The sequence below is a fragment of the Anopheles marshallii genome, chromosome 2, assembly GCF_943734725.1.
Source record: "Anopheles marshallii chromosome 2, idAnoMarsDA_429_01, whole genome shotgun sequence".
Lineage (NCBI taxonomy): Eukaryota > Metazoa > Arthropoda > Insecta > Diptera > Culicidae > Anopheles > Anopheles marshallii.
Window position 1 is genome coordinate 8,568,449 of NC_071326.1, and position 27,011 is coordinate 8,595,459.

General features: G+C 44.1%; 1 protein-coding gene across 1 annotated transcript in view; it reads right to left on the minus strand.

Moving 5' to 3' along the window:
- The window catches only part of LOC128707483 (uncharacterized), a 55,627-nt gene extending 31,123 nt beyond the window's left edge, over positions 1–24,504 (minus strand). Inside the window, exons 1-4 of the mRNA XM_053802437.1 lie at positions 24,400–24,504; positions 11,892–11,990; positions 5,732–6,271; positions 3,761–4,258 (exon numbers count right to left, since the gene is read on the minus strand). Coding sequence (XP_053658412.1) covers positions 3,761–4,258; positions 5,732–6,271; positions 11,892–11,990; positions 24,400–24,504 — 1,242 coding nt within the window. The remainder of the gene's footprint in view (positions 1–3,760; positions 4,259–5,731; positions 6,272–11,891; positions 11,991–24,399) is intronic.
- Positions 24,505–27,011: the final 2,507 nt, after the last annotated feature.

A 27,011-nucleotide genomic window follows, 5' to 3' on the forward strand; every position in this document is an offset into this window, starting at 1 on the left:
AGTATTTGCTCACATCAGCACGGCCAATAAATGGTCACAAATGCCTTATCAGAAAGTCGTAACCAGTGTCCATTAAAAACTTAAGCGCTGCCGGTGTGAGATCTTTATAGCAATCAGCGGCTCATTAGCTGCACAAGAGCGTCTTTAATCGTGTCGAAGGCTGTTGTTGGAAGCCCGAATCAGCCGTTAAATGGCTCCGATTTTCAGCACCCCATTGCCGGATGATGGTGTGGGCCTGTCGCAAGGTTTAGAATTGGCACAATCTTAAAGCACATGTTTGCGTTGACAACAACCACTGCGGGACGGGTGGTTGACGAGAAAGTGTGGATTGAAAGGATTGAGTGACGTGACCAGAAACCGTTTGGGGGTTTGTGCAAAACCGCTCCATACTGCCCTCATCGTAACACGCACACACTCACGCAACACGAAACGCAAGGAAACACGAAAAAATGGACAATAAATTCGACAGTTATGGAAAAGCGTCCGTCCCATCCGAAGCGCCGCATCCAACCATCCAAGAAATGGCTTCCAGGCTGGACCAGTGTGATAACGTTGCATTATTTGGTGAGGTTAAAGTCACGCTTGATGATGGTCCGACACATTCCCTTTGACCGTTGCGGGGTTGGATTGAAAACAGCTTGAAAAGGGATGTTTTCATTTGGTGTGCAGATTGTAGCCGAGAGGGTTTTTCCACATCGCATAAAGTGAATGGCCCCCTTAATGGTTGGTGTCTCTTAAGCCGCTGTTTGGGTCGGCACAATTCGTAAGAATAGAGAACGATTCAATATCTCGAGGGAACAGTTTACCTTTTCTCCGACAGCAGCGAAACGGCACATCCCTTGCAGTGTGGCGAACACTGCAGCGAAATCGATCGGAGCCGGTGCTGGTGGGATTGCTGCGAATAGGACGCTTTTTATCCGACAAAAGCATTCACGAATCGGCCAGCTGAACCCAAACCCGGTGGCGCCACTCTACATACGACGCGGGACACATGGGTATGTGTTTAAGTTTTGAAGTGTTTTTTTTTGCTTCTTTCTTGTCGCTGATTTGCCAGCGGCGTATCGGGGCCCCAATGGCGGATGGTACGCGGGCCGAAGGATAAACGGAAATATAAATCAAAGCGCACGCTTTGAGTCGTACCATAACAACAAACAATTTTTATCACACAACATCCAACAACACCGCCGGAAACCGACGGATGGAGCAAGCGTTACAATCGAATCGCGGCAAGGGTAGTACAAATGCGCGTGGATTGGTGGCGGCACGAAATGGCTATGAACTAGTGCCTTGGCTGGTGAAGAAACCTCGATTTCGTTGGGTACCAGCTGCTCGGGCACGGCGGCAACCGTTTGCGAAATGGCGTCGGCATGCATTACAAATCATTACATTGTATCGTGCTGTGGGCGTCATTGGGAGGCAGTTATTACATCATCCTATCTGATGTGTGCGGTTCAACGGTGGGAGTTTGTGTAAGAAGCGTTGCGGGAGGTAGGATTTGTATGAAGAACGATGTTGCCTTTGTCTTTTTGTTAGTGCTAATGGGTGTAAAAGGATAGTGAGCTTTGACCTTGGCGGCACAAAATATCGGCGTGGGAAAGATTTATAAACAGGCCTGTAGTTAAGTGCTTAATATTGGGTAAGATTGGAGAGAAACGAATTAAAAACGATGGATTGAAATGATTTAAAGATTAAATTTAAACTGATGGAAAATGCTGAGCAGTAACCTCAAACCTGGCTGATTTCGTAGCGAGATTTCAGTAATGAATCGCACGGATGCCATTCCCACCACACTTCCCACGTCGAACGGTTCGTTTGTCGTTCGTTCAGTTTTTGGTCTTTAATTGAGACGAATGATGGAATCGTGAGTCAGATTTTCCTTCCAATAAACCAGTTCCAATTCTTGAATGCTTCAGCAAAAAGCACGCACTGCTCGCAACTGTTGGATCGCCGTTAAGTGGCATCCATTGGTCCAGCCGTGGGCCTCGGAAAGATGCTGAAAGTGTATTCATGTTTAAAGCTCAAACCAGCGCTGGGTAGTTCTGTCGGTCGGATGCTCGTTCTATAATCAATTTTATTAGATCTGCTCCATAATTGAAAGCAAAAGGGCGGTGTGGGCGATTGCTGCTGCTGTTTGCCGTGCCTGCGTGCTGGACGCATCTTTGCGGTTCACCAGCAAAACGACCGAATGATGGAAGAACATCATACGGCCGTACGGAACGAGCAGCTGGCGCTTCGTTGCTATTTTCATTTGCTGCTGTAAATGAAATTTTGTAGCAAGGTTAGGACCAACAGGACACAAGTAAGTGAGAGAGAAAGGGGGACCGAGAGAGAGAGAGAGAGAGAGAAAGAGAGAAGGAGAGTAAGCCGGCATGTACTTATTAAATGTATCCATCCGCAGTGGTTTGTTTGTCGCAACGGGTGTATCTGTTGAGTGGGACAAAAAAAAGCCCCGTCCAAACGACCTCTAAGTAAATGCGAAAGAAAAACGACCATCAGCGAAAAATTGCCGGCGGGAAAGTGGGTGCCAGAAAATTGTTCTTCCCGCTTTGATACTCTTCGGAAGTTTGATGTACATAAAAGTATCGCCCCCGAAAAGTTATGGATGTTTTTGTCATAAACAAAGCAGGGCAAAAAGGTCAGCACTGGCACGATTTGGATTGCCGTGTTTGTTGTGCAACCATTTTGAAGCGCTTCGAAATTTACGGTTCAATGGGCTGGGTTTTTTTTTCTGCCCAACAATACCGCCAAACGTTAATACAACAGTAATGGTAAAAACCAAATTTGTCGCTCGTAGCTGCTGCCCGCTCCTGGGGGCGGGTCCAGTTGACAGGAAGTGGGGGAAAGGGATGATGGGCTGGTAATCTGACTGTGCCTCGATCTATGTGGTACTGAAACCTACTCAAACTACGGTTTTGGTTGGTTAGCTACGGGCATGCAATCGAAACTGGGATAAAGGGATAACTAATTCAAGTATACTGCTACGCTACGGATCGATACGTGTTGGTACGTTCTTAGCGATGGGAATGTTGAGTTAGCAGGCAACAGAGCTCACGCAAACTACTGCGCCAGATTGGAGCGCGAACAGCAGCGAGTTGGTCGAATGTTCGGTAATCAAATTCAACGTAATGCTGGGTTGCTGTGTGAGATTTTGAAAATTCGAATAAAACTACCCACTCCGGAGCGTTCAACCCATTGGTTGGCGGGACGGAGCTGTTTCCAGCGATAATTTACGATCTTTTGTAGTGCTTACATACAGCCAATCGGAGAAGAAGTAACCATTTGCCAAGTGTATGTCAGGTTCTTGTGTTACGGATATGGTGGGATGGAGGACAACAGGCAGGGGACAATGTTACTTATTTGCTGTTGAAATGATCTATTAAAGCATTTCCGATGTTCTTCAAATCAACTTATTTTGTCTCAAATTTTGTCACAGGTCGCGGTACAAGTGTTCACTAATGGAGACGCCTGGCTGTTGACGGATACTTCTCATGGAGGCGCCTAGTCCTTGGTGGAGAAAATGACCAAGGAGACGCCTGGTGTTCTACATGGAGGCGCCCTGTAGTTGGGCCTTTAACAAAAATAAATCATGCAAATCATTACTATGCCTTATTTGGAATGTTTTATGAAATGAATTGATATTGTTGTGAGATGAAACGTGAAATGATAGTGTTGAATGGGACATGATTGACGTATGAGATGGGTGGATGAGCTAACGAAGGACACAGATAAAAACAACAAACAGATAGTTTCTGTAAGGCACCTGGCAGAGGGGTGGCATGGTGGTGCTCATTGGATTTGCCCGGCTTGGCAGTGGCGAAACGTTAGCGTTGGTCGAGTAGTGATTGGTGCTGCTTCCACCCGTCGACGACGTAAGCGCGCTGTACTGTCCGTCGGTTAGCGCATGGCTGCTGGTACTTGACGTTACACCCATCGAGCTGATGCCACCGGTGATGGAGCTGATGCCGGCGGCCATAGCCGAACTGACGCCAACGCCCGCACCACTGCCGCCGAGACCGATCGAGTTCATACCGAGCCCGGTAGTGGGCATGGTGCCGCCGGTCAGCCCGGACAGACCGCTCAGCATGGCCGAGGTGGAGATCTGCGACGCGAGGCTCGACGGTGTCTGGTGCAGGTGCGCTTGATGTGAGGATAGCCCGAGGCCGGTCGACACGCTCGCCAGCCCACCGGTGCCCAGCGCCGATGACATGATCGGTCCGGTTGTGCGTGGATGCTCTAGCTCGGCCAGTATGCGATTGTCCTAAAACGAGCGATCAGGACAGGATATCAGTTGTCGGATTCCAGTTGCCATGTCCGTTCTCGTGCGTTCGTAGTGCGGGCTGGTCGTACGTGACTTTGCTACGCTCGATGGTAAAGGAGACGACGTTCTTGGTTTTATTTTCATCCGGCACTAGGCGTGACTCCACCGTTGCCCCATTGCCAGTCTCGGCGGTGGCACTTCAACAACCGTACCGGCATACGGGTTGCGCCAGGACAACGTGGGACCGAAAACAAAACGAAGAATTCTTTGGACATGCCTTTGACGCCATATCGCTTCTGTTACCATTGCAACGAACGAACATAACGGATGTTAAACGCGAGAAATGAAAACAATGTGACGAAAAACCAGATAATCGAGAGAGAAACTGCACACTAAATCGAAAGCAGAAAAAGCTTATAAAATCTGTGTTGGAATAAAATCACCCTTGTATGGATGTAATTAGAATGTTTTTGGTATATGGATGAAATATAAGATATTTTCTTCTCTATCCGACGTCTATTCTACTAAATGAACTATGTACAAAGAGCTGACTATCTATTCTATGTAAAAGGTTTTACTCTTCAGTCTCGATGTTGTTTTCAATTTGTAAGAAAAAACTAAAGCTAATATTTAAAAATCAAATGTAACGTTGAAAAGTAGAAGTATTGGAAAAAACATGCTAATAAATTCGTGTTTTGGTCATATTCATCAAACAAAACATTAAATTTCTATTTATAAACCAAACACAATAGCGATTGAAGGTATGACTCCTAACACAATTCATCCTATACAAGATAGTATTAAATGAAACTGTCATTATACAACAACAAAAATCACAATTAGTCTATTCACTTTCTATTCTATTCTATTCTATATGAATGAATTACTGTCCAACATAGCGTTAGAGAGCAAACGTTGAGAAAAGAATTGCTTTTCCAGGCAATTCGAACAAATCCTCGTTGCCTGGCAAAGGCAAAGTTCAGTAAAATATACACAAAAAAAATTAAAACATCACAGCAAAACATACAAAACACACAAACAATACGGAATGCACCAGTTCAATAAAACGATAAAAAGCTGCACCACTGTTGGTACGAGCAGAAACACCATAATCCGTTCCGTCCAGGCTCGGCGGAAGCTGTTTGTTGTTCGTTTGCAAACGTAAAAAAGCAAATAAGATTGAACCGAAGCACCGAAAAAGGAAGGAAGAAAAAACAATTTTTGTGAAACAGCAGCGTGGGGCCCGATAAACAGAAGTGAACGGGAGAACTGGAGCGATTGGTACAACAAAAACGAGAGTTTGAATCCCCAACAAATAAAAAAAAGTGAAGGATAAATCCAATCGAAAACAAACCGTTCGCTTGCGAGTAAGCGAAAAACAAAAACAAAACTAAAAGCAACAATGACTGACCATAAGTGAACAAAAGAACGTGAATGCAGTTTTGAGTTTGTTCTCTAGTTTAACACACATACATTAGCAATGGATAAACGTGCCTGTTCGATCTTTGCCATTATTCTATCAATCTCGGTCCCTTGCTGGTGTCCGGTCGGTGTGGGCGCCCAGGTGACGGTGCTGCCGCCAGTGTTGCCAGTGCTGCCGGTTCCGATGCCACTGCTGCTGCTCATACCGATGCTTGTGCTGTGACCGATGCCACCACCAATACCGTCGATGCCACGACTTCCGCTGCCGCCTCCAGCGTTAACGCCAGCAGCGGAGCTACTGTAGCCCGCTAGCGACCGCTCGAGGGCGCTAGTGTTGGTCGTGACCGAGCTCGTGTGGCCGTAGGCGCTGCTACCGATGCTGTTCAGCGTTGCGCTGACGGACGATGAATTGGTGGCGGTGCTGCAGCTATTGCCGACGGTGCCACGACCCGTCATACTATCGCCCATGCCGCCCATCATCGTACCGCTCGATCCACCCGGGCCCGATCCGATCGTACGGCCGGGTCGTGATTTTAGCGCAGCTGATAACTCAAGCTGTAGTTCCTCGCATCGTACCGTTTCAAGTGCAGCCTATATGGGTCGTGGCGGTAGGTTCAATGGTTCCCAAAATTTGTTTCATTTAGGTTTTGTTTGTTTGTCCAGATATCATCCATTGTGTACGGCCAATCGAGGTGTTCGGGGAAGAGGTTTCAGCGAATATTCATCACGGGTTTTTTTAACGGGACGACGAAACGCAAAGAAATAGAACACAATAATGGTTGATTCTTTTGTTTGTTATTCACGGCTCAGGCTGTGGCCGTCAATTGGGTGTGGGACAGAAGGAGATACAGGTGTGTCTGTAGGGTTTTGTGGGCTTTTTGGGGTGCATACTTAGTGGTTGTTGTTACAGAATTGTACGTGTTTCGTTTTTGCTCGTGGTAGTTCTAATGCGGGTATCAAATGATTTAAATTGATTGGCGAGCAGAGTGTATTCTGTTTGTCACTGTTTTGCGCTACGAGAGGCAGAGGTGTCTGTCTTGCACGCAGAAACGAATAGAGATAGTGCCCAAAGTTGGACGGAATAAACGGATGGTTGAATTTTTTTGTTTCTTGCTGTTTGAGCTTGTACAAGTAGTGAGTAGAAAGGCGCACGCTGGACAGAAGAAAGCTTACAAAACACAGTACATTCATACACAGATAGAATACCCGTAACTACGCAAATATCGAAAGAGCTTATAGATCAATAGATCGAGGAATACGTAATGGTAAAATACCAAATAAATGAGCGTACAGTAAAGGTAAGGACAGGAAACATATGAGTCGAAAAGAGAGTACAAACGTTACAACAGCATTCTATTCATTACAGACGCACATCCCCTGCAAGCTACATACGAGATACAAAGATACGTTCTATTAATAGGAAAGCAACACAAAACAATCACCACGTTGTACTGGCATTAATTCGAAAAGCAAAGGATCTATTCGGCATATGTAAAGCGTCTATGTCTACGAAATAATCAACCCCCTTCTTCAAAAGTAAAAGGAAAGATTGAATAGAGAATTGAAGAATAGAAAGAGAAAGGTTGTAAACAAAAATGTCGTAGAATAACATAAAGTAAACCTGAAGTGAAGAGCCGAGTGAAAAGAATGTTTCGAACGGAAAGTTCACGTAAAACTTGCGCACGAGCATTAACAAACGTTTATTTTTGCACAAAGCATGTAGATGCCTTTCGGCTCGATGGATGGATGCGCTGTAGATAATGGAGCTTTGAAAGAATTTCCTTAAGCGTGCTCTCGATGGAATGGTTTGTTATTAATCATGAACATTACAATGATTCTACTCTAATGGGTCATGAAAATATCGCGCATCGATCCATATGATGCTATTAACATTCTATAATACTCTTTGAAAGAAAAACTGAGAAGCATTTAGCGAACTATGGAACTTGTTTTCACTTGATGGAAAACCTTTTGAGTTTGACATCCGAGAGCAAGATGAAATCCCTACAATGAAGACCTCAGTAGGGAGTAAATATTATAAACTTGAGGTTAAGTACCTTCACTCTTGTGGAATAAATTGAACCTGAAATCGTCTTAACAACATCAATGTGACAAACAACACGATGCGACATAATTAAACATTAATCTGACATTGACTTAATTAAACAGCTTGCTCTAATGACAATACACCAAAGTGACAAACTAATCGAAAAGTACAGCGTTCAAAACATTCAAAAACCTTGTTATACTCAGAATCATTAGTGCAGGCAAAAGGCAATTTTATAGCATCAGCAATCAGATACCCAAACTTTGCCGGAACACAACAGATACGGGATGGGTGTGGTGTAAAGTTACCCAAACGAACGGGGCGAAACGAACCATATGTCGTTGGAAAGTAATGATCACCGAAGGCATTGCTGATCATTCGACACTGGTCTAATTTGTGTCGACAAGCGGTTTCTACTTCAGCTGGAACCATAATTTGTTGTTATAATATTTGAAACATACTTATTACCATTTCGTGGAACATGCCGTGAAACATTTAACATGGCAACAGAGCACCGTGGAAAACAAATCTTCTGCCCGCTTTTCTAGGCATCGGAAGACAAAACGCTAAGGCCCTCGCTTCTGAGTAAAGATACCAGCGACCACAATGTCCCAAAACCCGGGCCGGGGGCTCGTGAGCGTAAAATTAATGTATTTTCTTCTCCAGTTCGCTTGCACTGTTCTTGCGACTTCTATAATTGAATAGCCACTTTGGGGGTAATAAAACAGACAAGCTCACGTAAGTTCGCTTGCGTATCGACCATAAATCTCGCCCCACGGTTTTTGCGCCGGTGTCAAGAGGCAAAAGTCGCTACTTTGCTTGAACGGCTTGGCAGCCCCGGGCTTGACGGGCCGTGAATCGGCACTGGTTTTTTGGGACCCGTAAAGCCGTGGTTCGATCGTTCGTTTCGTGCCAGGGGAGCAACGAGGTGATGGTTTTATCGGTCCTGCTACATGGGCGACGGCTGATTCGCAAGAGTTTTGTAAAATATCGTACGTTTCAATAAGCTGTTAAGGTGGATCCCGGGTAGATTGCATGTGGTTTTACAGCTGAAGCAGGGCTATGGGGTAAGGCCGTAAATTTTCTGTTTAGTTTAGCGTTGTTTGGTGAACAGTTTTTTTTTGAGAATGATATTGTTAAACATATCATGTCCAAAGATATCGTGGGAACTGTTGGAAAAGTCTAATTTAATGATTTGGCGAAACACTACTCACTGTGGTTTCCAATCGTGAAAAGATTCCATTATTCTCTCTGTTTGCTACAGCGAGCTGTTGAGTGCACTCATATTCTTTTGACGGTGGATCGAATCCCATAGAAGATTTTCTTTGCACAAGGGGCCAGTTGATATACGATAAAAGTGAAGTGGTTTCGAGCGAATATTGGTTCGTATGGCTTAGTTTGCACAAGCCTTGTTTCGGTTCACCATAAAAATGTTTTCGGTTCACCATTTTCTACCATAGAGTTGCTATTTCATTCCAGTAATTGTGGGTCTTTTTTAAGTAATTCTCTTGAACATTTGCTTGGAACAGGTGATTAACTGGGCGTCTCCATTGTAAGTAAAATCAAAACATTATCAAAATTTCAAATGTGGAAAAAATTACAACGAGATAAATGTTTCAAATGTCAATGTTGACATAGAGTTAAAAAAAGAAATATATGACACATATGATCCATTATTCGGGTCTTTTCCAAAACCCTTCAAGTGGGAAAATCCAAGAAGCCCGATTCATATATTGCAACACCAATGTGGCTCACAAAATAAATGACGAACAGGAGGAAATTTCTCTCAAATAAAACTATTGGAGGAGGAATTGCCACAAATTTTAAATAATTTCAATTTATACATGTTGTCCAAACTACTAAATTTACGTTTAAATTTAATAACTTTCAGTTCGCAAATAAAAATTTGAAAGTCTCACGACAACCACCTTTGAATTCTGGGTCAGAACGTCCTCTAATGTTCACAGATGTATCGCTGATTAATGGAAAAATACATTTTTTCCATTGATAATCGTTTTTAACAGATTACCTCCAATGGTGATGGTGAAAGGACAAATATTGTTCAAACAATCACCATGGATGAAGCGTCCCAACATCCTCCCATCACCCCTCCCTGTTCAGTACCTTACGAGTGCGCCATATTTATCACTCGTCGGCCATCTTCTAAACGGACAAAACGGACGCCCGGTTTCAGCATTTTGCTTGGCCCAAAGTGTGCCTTTCGAAACGCTTCGTTTCCGCTTCGTCGACTGGAACCGGAACGGAAGCAAGAAAATGGCTCACCATCGAGTAGCGCCGACGATGAAAAATGTAACTTCTCAAGACTAGATCAGGTGCGGTCGAGAAAACACCCGGTCACACTGTAGGTTTTTCCTGCCATTTCCAGTTTGTCCCGCCTGGTCGCGCTTCCTCCGTGCGTTAAAAATCGTCGAGGTTTGTCTGCAATTTATCACTTTTAATTGCATAACAAGCTGCTGATAAACCGGGCGTGGCTGGCCGTTAGTTCTATAATGTTCCGATTAGCACGGCGAGTGGGTTTCCCGCTTTGGCTGCGTTACCGTTCCCGACCGGTTACCGACCAGCGCCAAGAACTTGCTAATTACTTCGTCATTTTTGTGTAATGAAAAATGAACAGAGCCTCCCCTCGCGGGTTCGGTTTGCGACGTGTTCCGGGGGATGGTGGTTGCGGCATGTCATCGGTTCGCTGAGCGCAAGGCGAGCTCTCTGGTCGTTTCCGGAGCGCTGACGATGATGCCCGCGCTGATGGCGATGATGATTACGTTGCGCTTGTTTGTTTGCCAACGGTTTTCCTGTCGCTAGTTTTGTGTGCCACGTGGTGTTTCCGGTAACAGTTAAGGTAAGAAAGTTATCATCACCCCCACAACGGCCCGTCCATTAGACGCTTTTGCCATTTGCTTCATGCGCGCCCGTGTTCGGGAAAAGCGAAACGAAAAAAGCAGTGTGACTGCTTCCATCGTCCTTGACTCCGGTACCTGCCTGTTAATCAGCAGGAGCGGTTCGGTAAGGGTTCGATGCGGAGCAGCAGCCCAAAGACCGAGCGGCATTGTACGAGGGTTTTGTGTGAAGGTCGATACGAAGGTTGGCGTTGACAGTTGATGGTGCTTCAACCGTGAAGGAACCGCGGTCTAGACTGGGTGTTCATTGACGCCCCATCACGCTACCCAGGAGCTCAGCACATACAAACAATAAGCCGTGTGGGTGGCTCACATACATTCACACGCAACGGTTCAGGGTTTCTAGAGCTCATGCAACAAAACAAGCAACAAAAACGCGTTTGGAAGTTTGGAGACGATGCTAACCGGCCATATTCGTAACGGCCTGCACATACGCAATCAAACACATGGCGGTAAATGGGCTACAAAAACACAAACGCGAATTGATTTAATCTACCTCAAACAGATAGAACATATGCAACAACACAACACGACATGGAACATGAAACGATGTGGAAATGATAATCGGTAGCTCGAAGCAAAAAAAAAACTCAACTTCCGAAAGATTAAATGAATATAGATAAAAGTTTCGTTAGATAAGAAAAGTACAAACAAAGCTGACAGCAAATTTTAAAATAAGTTAAGTGGGAAACCAACAAACTGACGAGGAATTGAAAAGAATGAAGAATGCGCATTAACTATACTAAAATACCGACTGATTAAGCTACATGATTAACAACGAGTAAAACAGTAACCATGTGAAGAAGAAGCGTAGTAAGATCGATAGCACTTTGTAGTAGATACGTGTTGATGTTGATAGGATGATGTGTACTGTTGATGGTAAATGTGCAGCAATTGTTTTGATGGTGTTGGAAAATTTGTTCCTTTCAGTCCGTCTTGCGGCATCTTAACCAACGGTGTAGGTATCCAAGATAAGGTGTATCGATGGTAAAGTCATGTGGTTGAGAAAAGTTAATTGTTTCGATGCAATTCAACTACATAACCTCAAACAATTACATGTTGCTGAAGGGTGAATGGGTGAGCTACAGTTACAGATGTTTGTTTGGTTTCTTGTTTGGGGTAGATGGGGAGTTTGTAGCTGGGTGCGATGATGTACATGGTTTGGAGAATTAAGGGTAAAGAACGTGTATGGTCGGGAAGGAATGTGTGTAGTATGTGTGATAAGTATAGAAAATTTGTTAACACAGACCTTCTTCTCCAACTCGCGGGCTCTGGACTGCAACGTTTCTATCGGTTCACTTATCCTACCCATGCCGGACGACATACCTCTAAGCTGTGCCAGAGCTTCCTGTAAATGGAGCGTGTGAAGAGAGAATCAATGAGAAACGGTGTGAATTGATGAGATGCGAGATTGATGATGTCTCGGCCCGTAAGAGCTTCGGTTAAAGGTTGCCCATCAATCAGTACGAGCCGGATAAACATGAGTAAGTAGCGTTGGGCTAGACCGTCCGCCATTCGTTAACGGTAGATTCCTGAGAGATGAATGCATGCGTTTAGCATGACGCAGAAATTGAACAAGATAATCTTAGTTTTTTTTTTAAATGTGAGAAGCTTTCGTGTGTTATATATTGAATCATTTAGAGCTAACGCAACGCCCGGGAAGGAAACGGTTGCATAAGAATCGAAACCGATGGCAACCACAAGTGTACGAAAGATTCAGTGCAAAAAAGCACGACTGCACACAGTTTTAGCAAATCAATCCATCGTATCAATGAACCTTTTGTTTGAGAATGAAATTTCCATAGAGAACACAGATCGGGAACAGCACAAATTGGGCCATAAGAAGCCGATCGATCGTACGGAATAATCGGGCGAACAATTGGAGAAGCTCCAAATTTCGATAAAAAGGAAAACGAACCACTCGATAATGAGCATCGAAAGTTTTATTCAAGCAAAAATTTATCATCTCCGAATGTTGCAGAATGATTGAAAATGATCGGAAAGCAATTAGTACCATCCTTAATTTATGCTTTCTATCACTTATGTGGTGTTTACTCGTTCCTTTTCAATCTCCTTCGTGCCGAGCGTTTGATGGTGTTGAGAGCGAAATAACTGTTGCGATTATAATTAAAAATGTGTTTTTTTTTACTCTAGCAGCTCAATGATGATTCCGAATAATGGAAGCCAATAGACCCTTAACCTAACCTTGGTCTTGTTAATTTCAAGTTCTGGTTTATAAAATGACTTTATGCAATTAATTGATTGGAATAATCAGAAATTCAAAATGGTGCAGTTGGCATGAAAAGAAAATAAAAATTGTTCCGAAGGTCTAAACAAGTTCTAAAAAAAGAAAAAAATGGTATGTTGTTATAGTATAACACCGAATGAGGTTAAATCAGATAAATATACCAATAATCAAACACAATAGAAATAATCAATCAACCTTTTCTTATGACTGAAGGCCATTTTGTAGCCTTTCGATGCTTCAAAATGGTGAAAATAGAAGTGGACAAGAAATAGGTGAAAATGGTGAACATAGAAGTGAGAAAAAATAATTCTCTGAGCACTGCTCGACGCCTAGAACTGTACTGCTTTAATCTTTGATCTTTAATAAAGCTACACAATGACGGTGAGCGAGTGGAAAAAAAGATGGCCCATTTATTTCGCTGAGTAAATGTTATCTCGCCCACCAACGGATGGTGTCGTTTCCGTGATGGGCCCGGTGGATCATTTCCAACAGGCAATAAATCGTACCAAAGGTGACAAAATATCAACGCAAATGAGTGTTCCGGAGGTTATTTTTGGGCTCGGCGAGATCTGTCCACTCTGTCCAGCATCCAGCGAACCAGACACCAGGAGGCCCTGTTGGCTGTTGCGAAGACACCGCCCCGAGCGGTGTGTTGGAATTATAGCGACGGGCGTTTAAGGCCACCAACGCTGTCGGTATGCGATAGCTTCCCACAACACATAATGGTGTGTCAATGACATAATAAGAGACGTTGTTCTTATCGTGACTTCATGAGCGTAAAACGTCCCATCGTTCGGAAGGTTCGCACAGCAGCCGATAAGATGACGTGTGACTATTCGGACTACCGAGAATAAGGCCCCGTACAACCGAATGCCTGCAGGAAGAATTTTGATTATGAATGTTCGTGGCTGTGCATGATGATCATGAAGAATGTACTCATGAGGAAAAAGTATGCGAACGACACAATGGGTGGGGAGGAGTGTGGGCGGGGGTGTTTTTTGTTTGTTTCTATCGAAAGATCGGAAGCTAAGCCATTTCCAATCCACCGTCATGAAACACGATAATGGTGAATAAGGGTTTGAATCGATAGTGTGGATGGGTGTGCGTGTGTGTGTGTGATGGTTCATTTGAACAACATGATAACCATCTTCATGGTGAGGTTTCTTTTCGCTCTACGAAAGTAATGAACGAAAACGGCACACTCGCACACACGCGCATGTCTCAGAAAGATGCCGGTTTATTGTTAAATCAAAACTAGAAGGCATGCATTATAAGATAAGATATTGAAAGTAATTTTAATAGGTTATTTGTAGGAACTTGGAGCAAAAACCTTTATAAATATCGTGCAATTAAAAATGGTTTTGGCTAGAGTTCTATTGAGGGAAAAGTAACTGGGGTAACTATTTGAAACGGAAATTAAACGCATACTTACAGGGGGCGAGCAGACTCCTTGCGCAACATACGGAAAACAGTATCAAACCAATATCCCTGATCCATTTAGCGCCTATTGTTGCTAATTAAAGCGTAGACCATTTCTTTAAGCTCACCAAATGAAATCCGAAATGAGCACGGATGTTTCCAATCGCTAAGTGCATGTCGCCATACTTGATTGGTTGGCGTCGAACGAAGAACGGCAATGTCATTGCCCTGCTGTCATTTTGACGTTCATTACGCTTACGTGCGGGGCACGCACGATGCAGGGAATGTGCCGCCCGGGACGATCAATTGATAGCGACAACGTGAGTAAGAGTGCTGTCGCCAAATCTTCGCTTTATGGGTATAATCGAAGGGCAGGCAAAGTAATAACGCTTATGTCATAAGCTGGGTGTCGCAGAAGGGCTTGTTTTTTTTTTCGTTTGCTGTTCCTTCACCCTATCGAACCACGTACGGCCAAAAGGGTGAAATGATGTTTGCGACCACATGTCTAGCTAGCTCGCGCTTGCTATATCTGTGTGTAATAATGGATAAATTGTGTCCCATTAATGAAACCAGCAATTTCGTACCGTCACGCCGGTACTTGCCGGGTGAGATTCTAGATACGTGCGGGTAAAAGCAACAGAGTTTGTGCAGCGAAACATTTCAGTAGTCGCACGAGAACCATAGTGCAATGGGGTTGAAAGAGTTCGAGAAGTAAATTAGCTTGAAGTACAAATAACTTAATTCCTTTAAATATATTACAACCGAAGAATTTGCTGCAAGTGTCCAAAGCATTGAAACTTGTAGTGTTGTCAAATAATGTCTACGGTTCGAATTGTTCGAAGGTTATTATTCATTGTTGCATTTTCACTTATTGAAATTGAGACATTTTTCCAATTCAGGACATTCAGGAGGATTGAGGTTATTTTTTTAGGTTATTTCTTATATTTACTTGTCAATGCTGGGTGTATTATATTAAAATAAGCGTCAAGCTGCTGCCTGGTCATATTAGCTGCTAAAGAAAAATATGAAGGACGATTTAAATAAGATTTGAACTCGTGACTTGAAGTGCACTAGAGGAAATTCTTGCGATGCAATTCTACCGGACTGATTCATTTTATGAATCAGATACTTGATTTATATGAGTCACTTCAAGACCCTTCTTCAAATTGATGTCTGTATAAAGATGTAGAAACATCCGAGAGGATATTGAAACATCCTGAAACTGTGGGTTTTCTCGTTCAACGCTTCGTTTATAAATAGCACAGTTATTTAAAGACCCTGGCACCGACGGTTGATCGACACATACACACAGGCTACGGTGTCCACCTTGGTCGGTGCAATCTAAAATGCCCACTCGATACGACTCATCAAACGCCAATGCGCCAGCGAGAACACGAATCGATTGTACAGCAGAAACGGGGATACGATCGAACGATGGACGTGTCCTTCCACATGTCTGCCATTGACGCAAGAAGTGCAACGCATCGTACAATGTGTTGGGCAACCAAGTTTGCCCAAGGTAACCGGGTGTGTTCGGTGTGTTGCTAAAGATAGTACAGATAGGAGACAGATAGACGGGGCTCTGTAGGTGCAAGCGGTGGGACGTGGGGAAGCAATTTTGCACTTTCCCGCGTCGAAGCTAAAAGCGTAATGCTTTATTAGGTACGAAAGCGGAAAAGCTGGTGATTATCCATCTTCGGTTCTGCCGCTTCACGGGAGAAAAAGCGACACGGGTATTGGGTATCGATTTTCCGATGCAAGAATATTGTTTCGTGGGATTTTTATCGCTGCGCGTGCGAGATGCTTGCACACAATCTGTCTTTTGGGTTGATCAGATTTTCTCGGACAGCGAGCGTCTCCGAGCCCGAGCGCCCGAGCGTTTCCTGTTACCAAATTCCCGGAAGCATAAGTTTCTGGCGAGCGGATCACACGGTTCCGTTCATTGTTTCCACACGAAAGCCATGTCGCTGTTGCTGGGCAACTTTTCGTGTTTTGGATTGTTTTTCTTCGCGCTTTCACTGCTATTGGAACCGTACCGGGGACAGATCGTGGGTGGCGGTGATACGGTTGCAAAGAAAACCCGAAGAACTTTGCCATGTTTAATTGATTCGGGGTGGCGCGAGGTGTGCTGAGGCTGGCTGCTTCTCGCAGCAGCTATTTTTGCCGGCTCGTTTTACTCGTTTCGCCAAAAGTTTTCAAGCGCTCGCTAAAACTTGATACGTTGTTACAACCCGACACAAATAGTAAAAACAATCCTACCGCTAGAAAGGAATGTCCTCAGTTGCTGTTTGAAGAAAACACAAACACAGTTGGTTGGGTAGAATGTGTTTTCTCTGTTTATTTCGTTTTTGGCGTGGAATAAATTATCTGCCCTTACAAGGCGAACTGTCGAAGCGTTGCCATTGTGAGGAGAAATGTTATCTTTGTGTCTTCATGTGAGATGCTTGCACAGGGTGCTGAAGATCAAACAGCACCATTCGCTATTAAATAATGTATAGGGTATAAATATTGAATAGAATGATCATTACATACTGCTTGGGTTTTGTGATGAAACGAAAACAAAGTCATAATGGACGTGCTTCAATATATTAGTTGGGCACAGTGAACAGTCAACACATATTCAAATATGCTGCCCATATCCTTAATAATGTCTCACATTCCACTTTACACGCCCAGTAAATTCGGCTCGGTGCTGCTCGAACGTATGGGTGTGTTGTCCTAAAGTGTGTCCCCCAAAAAAGCTGTCCTAAAATTATCGATTTTCCATCGCATCAACTCAACCTTTGACTCGATTAACGGTTCCGCTTTTCATCGGAAACCCATAACCATTAAACGCTCTTTATGGTAATCTATTAAGCCATCAGTTGTGAACTGGCTCATAACGTCTTACGTTTGACAGGTTCAAAAAGCCAGGCCAAGAAACTGCCGGAATATTCAACCGTACCGTAACGCCGCCCGATTCTAAGCCATACTTTACACTCGCGAAGCTACAAGCAGATAGGTCAGAAATAGGACACAGCGTGGGATGGGATGAGCGAGAAAAAAAAGCAAACACGTAACGAAAATCCATCCAAATGGATTTTGATTGCAAAGTCTTGTCTGTGTGAAGAAGCTGATGGAAATCGATACTTGATACTCCTGCCGCGTAACAGAAGTGCCGGCACTTGTACCAGGCGAGTGGAACAAGATGGTCGTGGAAGAATGGCTGAAAGGAAGGGAACGTTTTCCACCGCTTCCAGTTGCTAAAAGGGGATGCCTCTTTCATCTTATGTACCCTTTTGCATCGTTCCCTATCAACATCGTTCAACGCCCTCGAGCATTTTAATGTTATCACTTCTTTTCTGTATTCCCAATCCCTTCTCTTCCCTCTTAATGTATGATCTTGCCAACCGGTCAAAAATCTAAAAAACGTCATAACTTGCAAAATACTACGGTGCAGCACAATATGTTAAGAAATGCGAAGCTCTAAGCATCTCAAAGTGTATCTTTAAGCTTGTGAGTAACTACGTGTAACTCATCCAGCGCATGTAAACCAATAACTCAAATGTTGATGGAATGAAATAACAAGCTGTTTCAGCTTTGCCTCGGTGCAAGATTTTATCCACCATTGCCAGCTTCTGCACCTGCGGCGTTGAAAACGCATAAATTATTGATACCTTTGGCACCTGGAGCCCGATCGCGGCTCGATCTCGTGTGTGTTTTGGGAACGGTAGTAGGCAGTGTAAAAAAGTAACATAAACAAACTGTTCAGTACGCAAACTGCTTCAAGATTTCCCCCGATGGTTCGAGTTTCGAGGAGTTGGCCATGCCAGCATACCGTTCCCACGTGGATGATGGGGTCTGGTTAAGTCAATTTACTGTCCAAACAGGAACATACCTTTCGCTGCTGCCAGTGCTGCTTCCATCACGGATGGAATTGAATGGAGTCACGGTGGCTAGTGAATGGTAGAGCCACGCATCACACTGCTGTTGACTTTAACTGGTATTCGCCGACTGAACGGCGTACGAAGAATGAATATCCCGAGCTAACCTGGTGATGTGGTATGGACTCAAATTCGCTAGAGTTATGAGTTACGGTCGACGTCTCATAAATAATAGAAGTTCAACGTTTTCGTGCCGACTGGAGTTTCGTGTCGTTCGCAAGGCTGTCCTGATGAACGAAGGCAAAAAAAAGGAAGTATCGCAATAGCACGCACCGTGCCAATGGTCCCTTTTTCGCCGCACCCCGCCGCAACATGAGTTTGTCTTACTTTGAGCCTACCGCGAACGGCCGACGGTTGTTTTGAAGGCTAAAAATATGCTGCGTTCCCTGTAGAGCCTCCCACGTGGTGCTGGGATCGATCGACTCTGTAAAGGTTTTGGTTCCGTTTTGGTCTCCATTGGTTGGTAAACGGTTTTCAATTGTCTTGTCATGATTAGAGGGATACATTATGATTTACCGAATCGAACGGAAAGTGGCTCTTTCGTACCCGGGGTTTCACTCAGGCGATGTGATGCGGACATGGTTTGAAGAAAAAATGTTTTGGTATGTTCAACTTGTCCTAAGAGAGAAGTACATCGCAGCGGGAATGATTTCAATTTGTCCACCCACCGAAGAATGTCCCTTCATACTAACACACCCATAGGCATACTATTGATATTTTGTAACTGTAAGCTCCCGGAACAGTGTCTTTACAATTTCAAGAACTGGAATAATGATAGACGCAACATCGATACGCAGGGAAATTCAGGGAAACACTTTGTTGAGGCTATCCTAACGAAAGAGGTCTGAAGTTCGCTATGATATAATGGCTGTCTGTCTGAATGACGGTGTGTCTACGGGAAAGCTTCCTCGACTCGTTCATATTGTAATAACCTTTTAAGACAGTGGCATTTTATTCTTCGAAGGGGAATGGAAGTATTCGAGAGTTCGGTATGGTAGCTGAGCTGATTGACATTGTTTTTGAGCATGTGCCGAAATTTATATAAGATCTCATGCTAGAAAAAAATAATCTTTTAGAGCAGCAGAGCATTTTGCAACGTTATGAGATTATTGAGCAAATCGCATGATTGTTCAATAACCATTCTTTAAAAAAGCTTTATTTTTCATATGTTTAATCGACCGAATAGCAATGCCCAGTTACGATGGAATCGTCACCCGGCATTAGAACGTCATTGTAATAAGGAAAGCTTGAAATCCTACCAATAAACCTCACCGTGCGCACAAAGCATTTGGAATAAATTTGCACTGAAGGGATTTACCCGTCTTGCGGGTACAACCGATAAGATTTCAGGGCAGACAAATTTGAAAGCTTGCCCGTTTCCTCCGCTTTGGTGCTAAAATCCAACAATGCGAAAATTCACCAGGCCGCATTGTGAAAGGGTTCCTACCGGCTTTCACTTCAAGGTTAATGGGATAGATAAAGCCCAACGCAGAATAGGTGGTGAGCTCAGTGGAGATGGAGAACACTGGGCAAAGTATAATAAAATACACTTTTAATAAAAACTAAAGCTGCTAAAGAAACAGCGCGGATGCAAATGTATGCAAAATCGTAATGTAAAGTAGTGATCGCGCGCAATATACCGTATCATTGCGCACGTGTGTGTGTTTTTCACACAAAATGAATACATCCAGTAAAGCATGATAATACTAAAAAACAAAATAAAACTACATAACTGCACAACGAAAACTCTTTCACCCCAAAAATTCGGGCTCTTCTTTTTTTCGAGCAGTGCCAGAATTCTCTGGCAGTTCGGGAGCATCGAACGAAGCGGGGTCGACTTCCGGTTCCCGGTGGTGCACGGAACGCGGTGGGGAAGAAATATACGGCCAACCGTGGCACGTACATGCTTTGAGTTCTGAGGTACCTTTCAGCAGCTTGCTCCAAATTTCATGCCATGTTGGGCTGTCTATTGTGCGGGTATGAGGAGGGGAATTCTTTGCATAAACCATCAGCTCTCATCATCTTTCCCGGTGTGCTGCTACCTTCCGGCACTCAAGGCCGAAGGATTGGAACGGATTTTAGCAGTGTAGCACGGGGCACGGGATGCCACATAGCATACCCACACATGAACGCGTGCCACACATGCCTGTGCCTTCAATTGTAGCACGTACACCTCGCCTTTCGTCGCATGGCTCAACTCTCCACCTTCGGGTACGGGTAAGAAGATTTTCGAGTTTAAAATCTTTATGATCATGAAAGCGGTCTTGTGGGTGTCTTTTTTTCGGTGAAAAGCAAGTAAAAACCGGCGCCGTAGTATGAGCTTAGTGTGGGTGTGTGTGTGTGTATTTGTGTGGGTTAAACCGGGTGTAGAGGAATCACACGCTCCAGGTACGGCGTACACAATCTTGACTCATTTCCTCTCCGTGCAGTGAAAGCACACCGCATGGAAAATGGCGATTGTCTGCCTTTTATGTTTAGTGTTTAGGATTTTGGCAAAGCGACTGGCAAAGCACAAAGCGTTGTTTTAACTCCTCGCTTTCCTTTTTGCTCGGCTCCCACCACCCTCCACATGCCTCGTAAAGTTAATCATAGGCCGCAAAGAAACATCTTCCTTCACCACGATCCACGGTTGGCGAAACTTTGGGCGGCCCACTGCTCGCAAACAGCTCGTGAACTGTTCCTAAACCGGTGAACCACTAATTGGATGACGTTACCAGGAGAATCGTATGTGTGTGTGTCTGTTTGTGTGATGGAGAAAATTATTGCAAAACGAATCTCTAACGAATCCTGTCAGCCAGTTTACCGGTAAAAAGATGTACGAAGTAACACGATAGAAAGAGAGAGAGTGTGAGAGAGTGTGAGAGTGAGAGTGTGCGCTACGGGACAGAGTCCAACATCGTCATTGGGTTTTGGGTGGTGTGGGCTTGTTGCGGTCGGTTGGCTAATTTACCGGACCGATCCGCAACTCTCCCCCGGGGTGTGCTTCGCAGGATCAAAGGATCCGATTCCGGCTGGGTAGGCCTCAACGAGTGGAAGCTTTCAAGTCAATTACAGTTGATGCCGGGCGAAAAAGCTCATGCTCATTCCAAAACGGCAAAACCATTGCCCGTGGGCGACTTCTGCTTCAGTGTAGTTTCCCCGCACCCCACTGAAAGAGAACCAGCATGAGTAATCTACCGAAGGTAAAATGCTGACACCTAACTATACGAAATATGGTACGGTTTCGCAAGTTTCAATACAGCCACCAAAGGCATACCCTTTTTCGGGTAGGAAAAATCTGAATCGCATGTTGTATCCCACTATCGAGATGATTTATTTCATTTACCGTGGACGATTATGTACGACGACCGTTAAACCAAAAAAAAAGTTGGCCAATTTTGACTTACCGATTAGAATTTCAGATTAGTTAGCTGAGTTCTGTTTCAGTGGGGGGGGGTAAAAACCCCGCGCCGATATTTGCTACTGCCGACCAAACCTCGAATGTGTTTATTAGCAAAGCGACGTGTTTTGAAATGAAGTAGCTCCGCGCCCGGTACCGGCACCCATGAATCCTTTAGCGAATTGCCATCCACATCGCAAATCACCTTACGCAACGGCACATCATTTCCGCCCTGCTAGCCGTCACGCCCGAAAGTGGTCCTTTTGCGAGCTTGATTTTCCCCTGGGGCAGTGCGTGCCCGATGGCTATTTTTTCATACTTATCAGCAAGCGAAACGGATGCTTAGAAACATGGTGGATGGCAGTAGATGCTGTGGAGTGGAGAGTAGGTTTTTTTTTGGCTCTTCAAGAATCTAAAACAATCCCCTACAAACACGCAAATTATCGCTCACGGTTGCTTGGTGCTCAGAACACCGAATGCACAACGAATTCCAGCCCCGGGCGGTGGAACGCGATAATGAGTGAAAGTGAAATAATGTTGTAAATTTTCCCTTTCGATTCGCCATCACCGTTTTTAGGGATGGCAGGTTAGTTTTTTATTCCACTGCCAAAGGTTTTTTGTTTTCATGTTTGTAGTGTTCGGAAAAAAAACACCAAACAATTTCTTAGGTCATGAAGAGTTCGCGTACTAGCAGACGTAATATTTTTTAATGGGCAATCTGTTAATGTTTGCATACTATTTTTCATTCACTCCCATTTGCCAGCATAAATGCGAACTGCTTCGAAACAAATCATTTATGGCCCACTCAAGCATAAACTTTCCCTCACCGCGAGCCGGGTATGGTCTGCTGCAGGGCAAAAGACGCAAAAAGTACACGACAAACAATGGAAATAGAACTCAATAATGCGCGGCCCGTAGCGCAGGTGGTCTCGGGAACAGGTTTGTCAGTGGATTTGGTCATTATTTACGGGGTTGGTATTGGTTTTGTTTTCTTCTTTTACTGCGTGCCATTGCCGTCCACTGAAGGGTAGGTAGAACATTTACATTTAATCAACCATTTCAGAAACTGTATTAAATGCAAACAACCATGGTCCGTTCACCTGGTGCCAGCGGACGGCGCTTTAACTCGTTTCGTATAATTTCCCACCGTACCGCACGGTTTGGTACGTATCCAAAAACGCTTTTCGATTCGATGCATTGTGTGCTGGGTGTTGGAAGCACTTCCTACGCGCAAGAACACACGCACACACTCATACACTTATTATAATTAACTTTCAATTTTGAAAATGATACTCACTGGAGAGGAGAGTGAATCCAAACATTGGACCGCTTTTGCGGGCGCATAATGGGCTGTGGATGGGCTGAGGAAGTTATGAAAGACTACCCTTCGCATTCGCCTTCACATTGCCACCACACCGTCCCCGCCAGTATGAAATTATTCAACACGGTTTTATAATTGGCACGTGTGCCAATTTTCCAAACTTTGCGCTGGGAGTGGATGGTTTGGCAAACTGGGTGTAGCCCATCCCTTCCTCACCTGCTGGTTTTGTGTGTGTCCCAGTAATAATGATTGGTTGGGCGGGTAATTGGTGGTGGTGGGTGCGGTGTGGCAGAGCGTATTCAATTGTGGGCCAACCACAACAGTTGCGTCAAGCAACAGACGCCGGTCGTAAATTTAATTAAAAGCTTTTAAACCGAAGCATATGGGGAATTTGGGCACAAAAACCGGTACAGTACTTCAGGGGGTGTGAAAAAACCATCCACCATAAATAGATAGAATAAATGATCGACAATCGATTAGTCGTACCGTTGCGAAGGTTTGCACTTTAGTGTTTTTTCAACGCATGTTCTTAATATTCCAATACCATTTTCGGTGTTTGTGCGAAAGAAATCGCGCCAACGATGCTCTACATATTTCGCTTCGGCACACCCATTTTGTAACGCTTCATTTATGTCGGAGAGCTTGGATAGTACTCCGAACCTAATCAAATGGCACAAAACAATCGCAAAACGAGCTAATTATACAGCGAAACGATATTCGACTCCGCGTAAAGCATGACGAGTTTCGGTTGGGATAAGAATCATCGCACAATTAAACATCGAGAGTACCGCGCATAACGAGATTTCTATGTTAATTTTTTGTTCATTCTCCGACCTCGTTTCGGTTGCCTCGATCGATCGATCCAAGGTGCTATTTCAAACACTTTGATATTATTGCTTCCAAAAAAAAGGTCACTTAAATGGGGGTAGAAAATGACCTTTGATGCTGATAAATGTGTATGGATGGATTTCAGTTGGGTGTTTGTTTTGATCTCCTTTTCAAAACAAGCCTTAAAAGAATACATTTTTTCGAATTTTGTTTCATTGCGAATAATTAATCTTTGATCGTTGTGCAATCAAAATGTTCTCTGAAGGTGTTTGTTTTTTGCTTCTGGTTCAGTCCTTAATCTCTTCAGCACAACTGATCCTTAGTCATTGTGAAAGTATTTAAAGGATATGAAGAAAATTCGATTTATATTTGTTTACGCTTGTGTTGAGTCAATTTGTTTAGCAAATTGTTTGATCTACCTTTTATTCCAAGATTTGTTTTACCTCAAGGGGTCGCTTTGCACAAATTGCTGATATTGTTGAAATTTTTAAGCAAACAAGATATTTCTCTGTGTGTGAGTGTGTATCATGTCAGAGTGTTTTGCAAGAGTGTAAGAAGACGCATTTTTCAAACACGAACGACAAACGTAGGTATGTGAAGAAGAAGTAAAAAAAACTCGACAACACACGGACAACTTACCTGGTGTGCACGTTCTGCTTCCGCTCGGCGAGCTTCGGCATCCCGAAGTTGCATACTGAGTGAGTCCAACATGGCGTCAGACACCCACAGTGCGTCGTTGGACATCGTCTGGAATGGAAAAAGGGGCAAACAGAACAAACACGAATTAAAACACCGGTGAGCCAGAGCAAGATGAGCAAAACCCCCATTTTGTCCCCGCTATTACTGCTTCCGTTCCGTTCCGCGTCTTACCGTTTTATTGCGGAAGACAAAAACTCCCCTCGGAAACCCTCCCTTCGCAAAACCGTTTGAAAGAAATGTAAATTATTTCAAATGACTAACAATCTTGTACATTACGAGCTGCGCAGTCGGGTTTGGTAAGCAAGCGAAAGTTTTGGATACGGAACGTCCAACAAAACGTCGCATCGCCTTCGACGTAATGCGAATGGAGGCGCACGGTAGCTGATAAATGATAGTGGCATGAAAGTGGAAAGCTGGAAGCGCGCCAAGGCTACATTCCAAACCTGACTCTGGGGCGGGTAGAATGAAGTGGAATGAACACAAGCACAAACACAACGGTTGGTGAAAACCAGTTACAACGCTGTAACAACACAATATTCAAAATAATCAGCAGAAAGAAAAACAAAATGGCAGCTTGAAATACGCTCAGAACAGGACAGCGGCATCTAATGACGCGTTGTACTGATTCTCCCCTGATCGAGACGCGGTATGGAAGCCAGGGCGAGTAGACACTGTTTATGCCTTTGCTAAGAAGGCATAACCACCATTCCGTCGCGGGACGCACAAAGATGAAAGCCAAAGATGGGTGCCATTATTTTCTGCTGCGTTTGCTGCTGGAAAACGGCACGAAAGGATGCGTACGGTCGCGCGGTAGAGTTGGATGGAAAATACGTTCTGTTCTGGTGCTGGCGCCCCATCGCAACCTTTCCACCCCCTTTACATTCAGACAGTGCGTTGGCCTACTTTCACCACCACACTGGTACGACGTGACAAGCGGAGCTTTGTGTGGAAAATGTTAATTAGATACGGTCGGTTTGTGTCTAAGCAGACGCGAGACATCATCCATAACCTGCGAAATGGGATCCCGACCGAGACACCGAGGGATGTTGACAATTGATACTGCGCATGGTTGGGACGCGACTTAAGTTTAACATTGGGAGAGAAAAATAGAAGTACTAGCGCTTTTTTTTTCTTTCGGATTGTTGTATCAAATTGACAAATATACAACCACCAGCGGTGCCATATTGCTGTTTGGTTGCTTGTCCCATGCCTATCACCGTCCTGGCCATGTCTCCATCCCGGATGGATAAATATATTACCCAGCTCCCAGGAGTTAGTGAGCTCGAGGTACCCTTCACTGACCAGAAAGGGGAGTTTTGGGGGGGTGTTTCGTATTTTCCCCGTTACCGTACGAATTATCTCCCATCGCGAGTAATCAAATTTCGATTGGTTGTACACCGCACTGCTTGCCGGCACTGTCCGTTCGAAGCCTTCCACGGCACAGTGCGCCACAGCGAAAAACAGCGCTGAGTGTATTCAAATTAAGGGTGATGTTTTATTCATCGATATCCTCGATCGGTTGATTGCTCGCTTTCTGTCCCGTATGGGGTCTCCACGATAAAGGCTCCATAGAGCGACCAATTCTAGGGTCATTCAAACCGCCCCTCCTATTGCCGTTCTTTTTTACATTATGTCGTGAACAGTTGAGCCGGTTCAGCGTGTTTTTTTTTTGTTTTGTTTTGTATTTGGTTCCATTGTTTCCCGTCGTAATTGCAGTCGAACACGGTTGCATGAAATTTTGAACGATGGGTTTTTTTTCTCGTATTTCGTACTCCCAATGCTTGATGTAAGATACAAAGTAGTACAGTAGTGCTTCGCATTACTGGGACCCATTTTCAAAGCGGTGCATGAGACTGATAGTCTGTTCATTTCGTACCATGAAGGTGTTTTGTGTGTTAAATATTCATCCGGCTGGTGCTTATTGCTTTCTTCCATGTTCTCATGTTGATGTATTGTGTCACCTGCACAGGGTTGACGGCATGCAATGCATTTTGTGTGATGAAACATTCATCGAAATGGGTGAAAGGGTATATTTTGTCGTCGAGGTTGGTGCTGTGCAACTGTTGGTACTATTAAAATGTGCTCCAAGCCGATGCGAACCATCCAAGTTGCAGATATGTTAAATGTTTTGAAGAATTTTATTATTTTCGTTGTTGCTCTTTATTTGCGAATAGAAATGGCTTGCTGTTTGAAGGGCAAGGTTAGTTTGTAACTTTGACTTTTCAATTGCTAGCTGTAAGTTTTGTGCAAAATATTCTCTATTTATTTACTTTTCCTTATTAAAACCTTCAAAGAATTCGCCTATCGTTTTAATTACAGCCTAATAGAACAATTTTCATAAATTTTCAATTCTCCCTAACGTTATCAAGCTCTTCACTCTGCAATTCCATGCACCAAAGTGCAACAAACCTTGTTTCGAGCGGGGATCAATAGGATTCGCTACCGACCATTGTGTGGCGTAGCCTTAATTGATTGCTCTTTACCGCCCGCTCTGCTCAAAGTCAGCAACCTTGGGATCAAACACTCGCACCATTTATCCGTTGACCTACGAC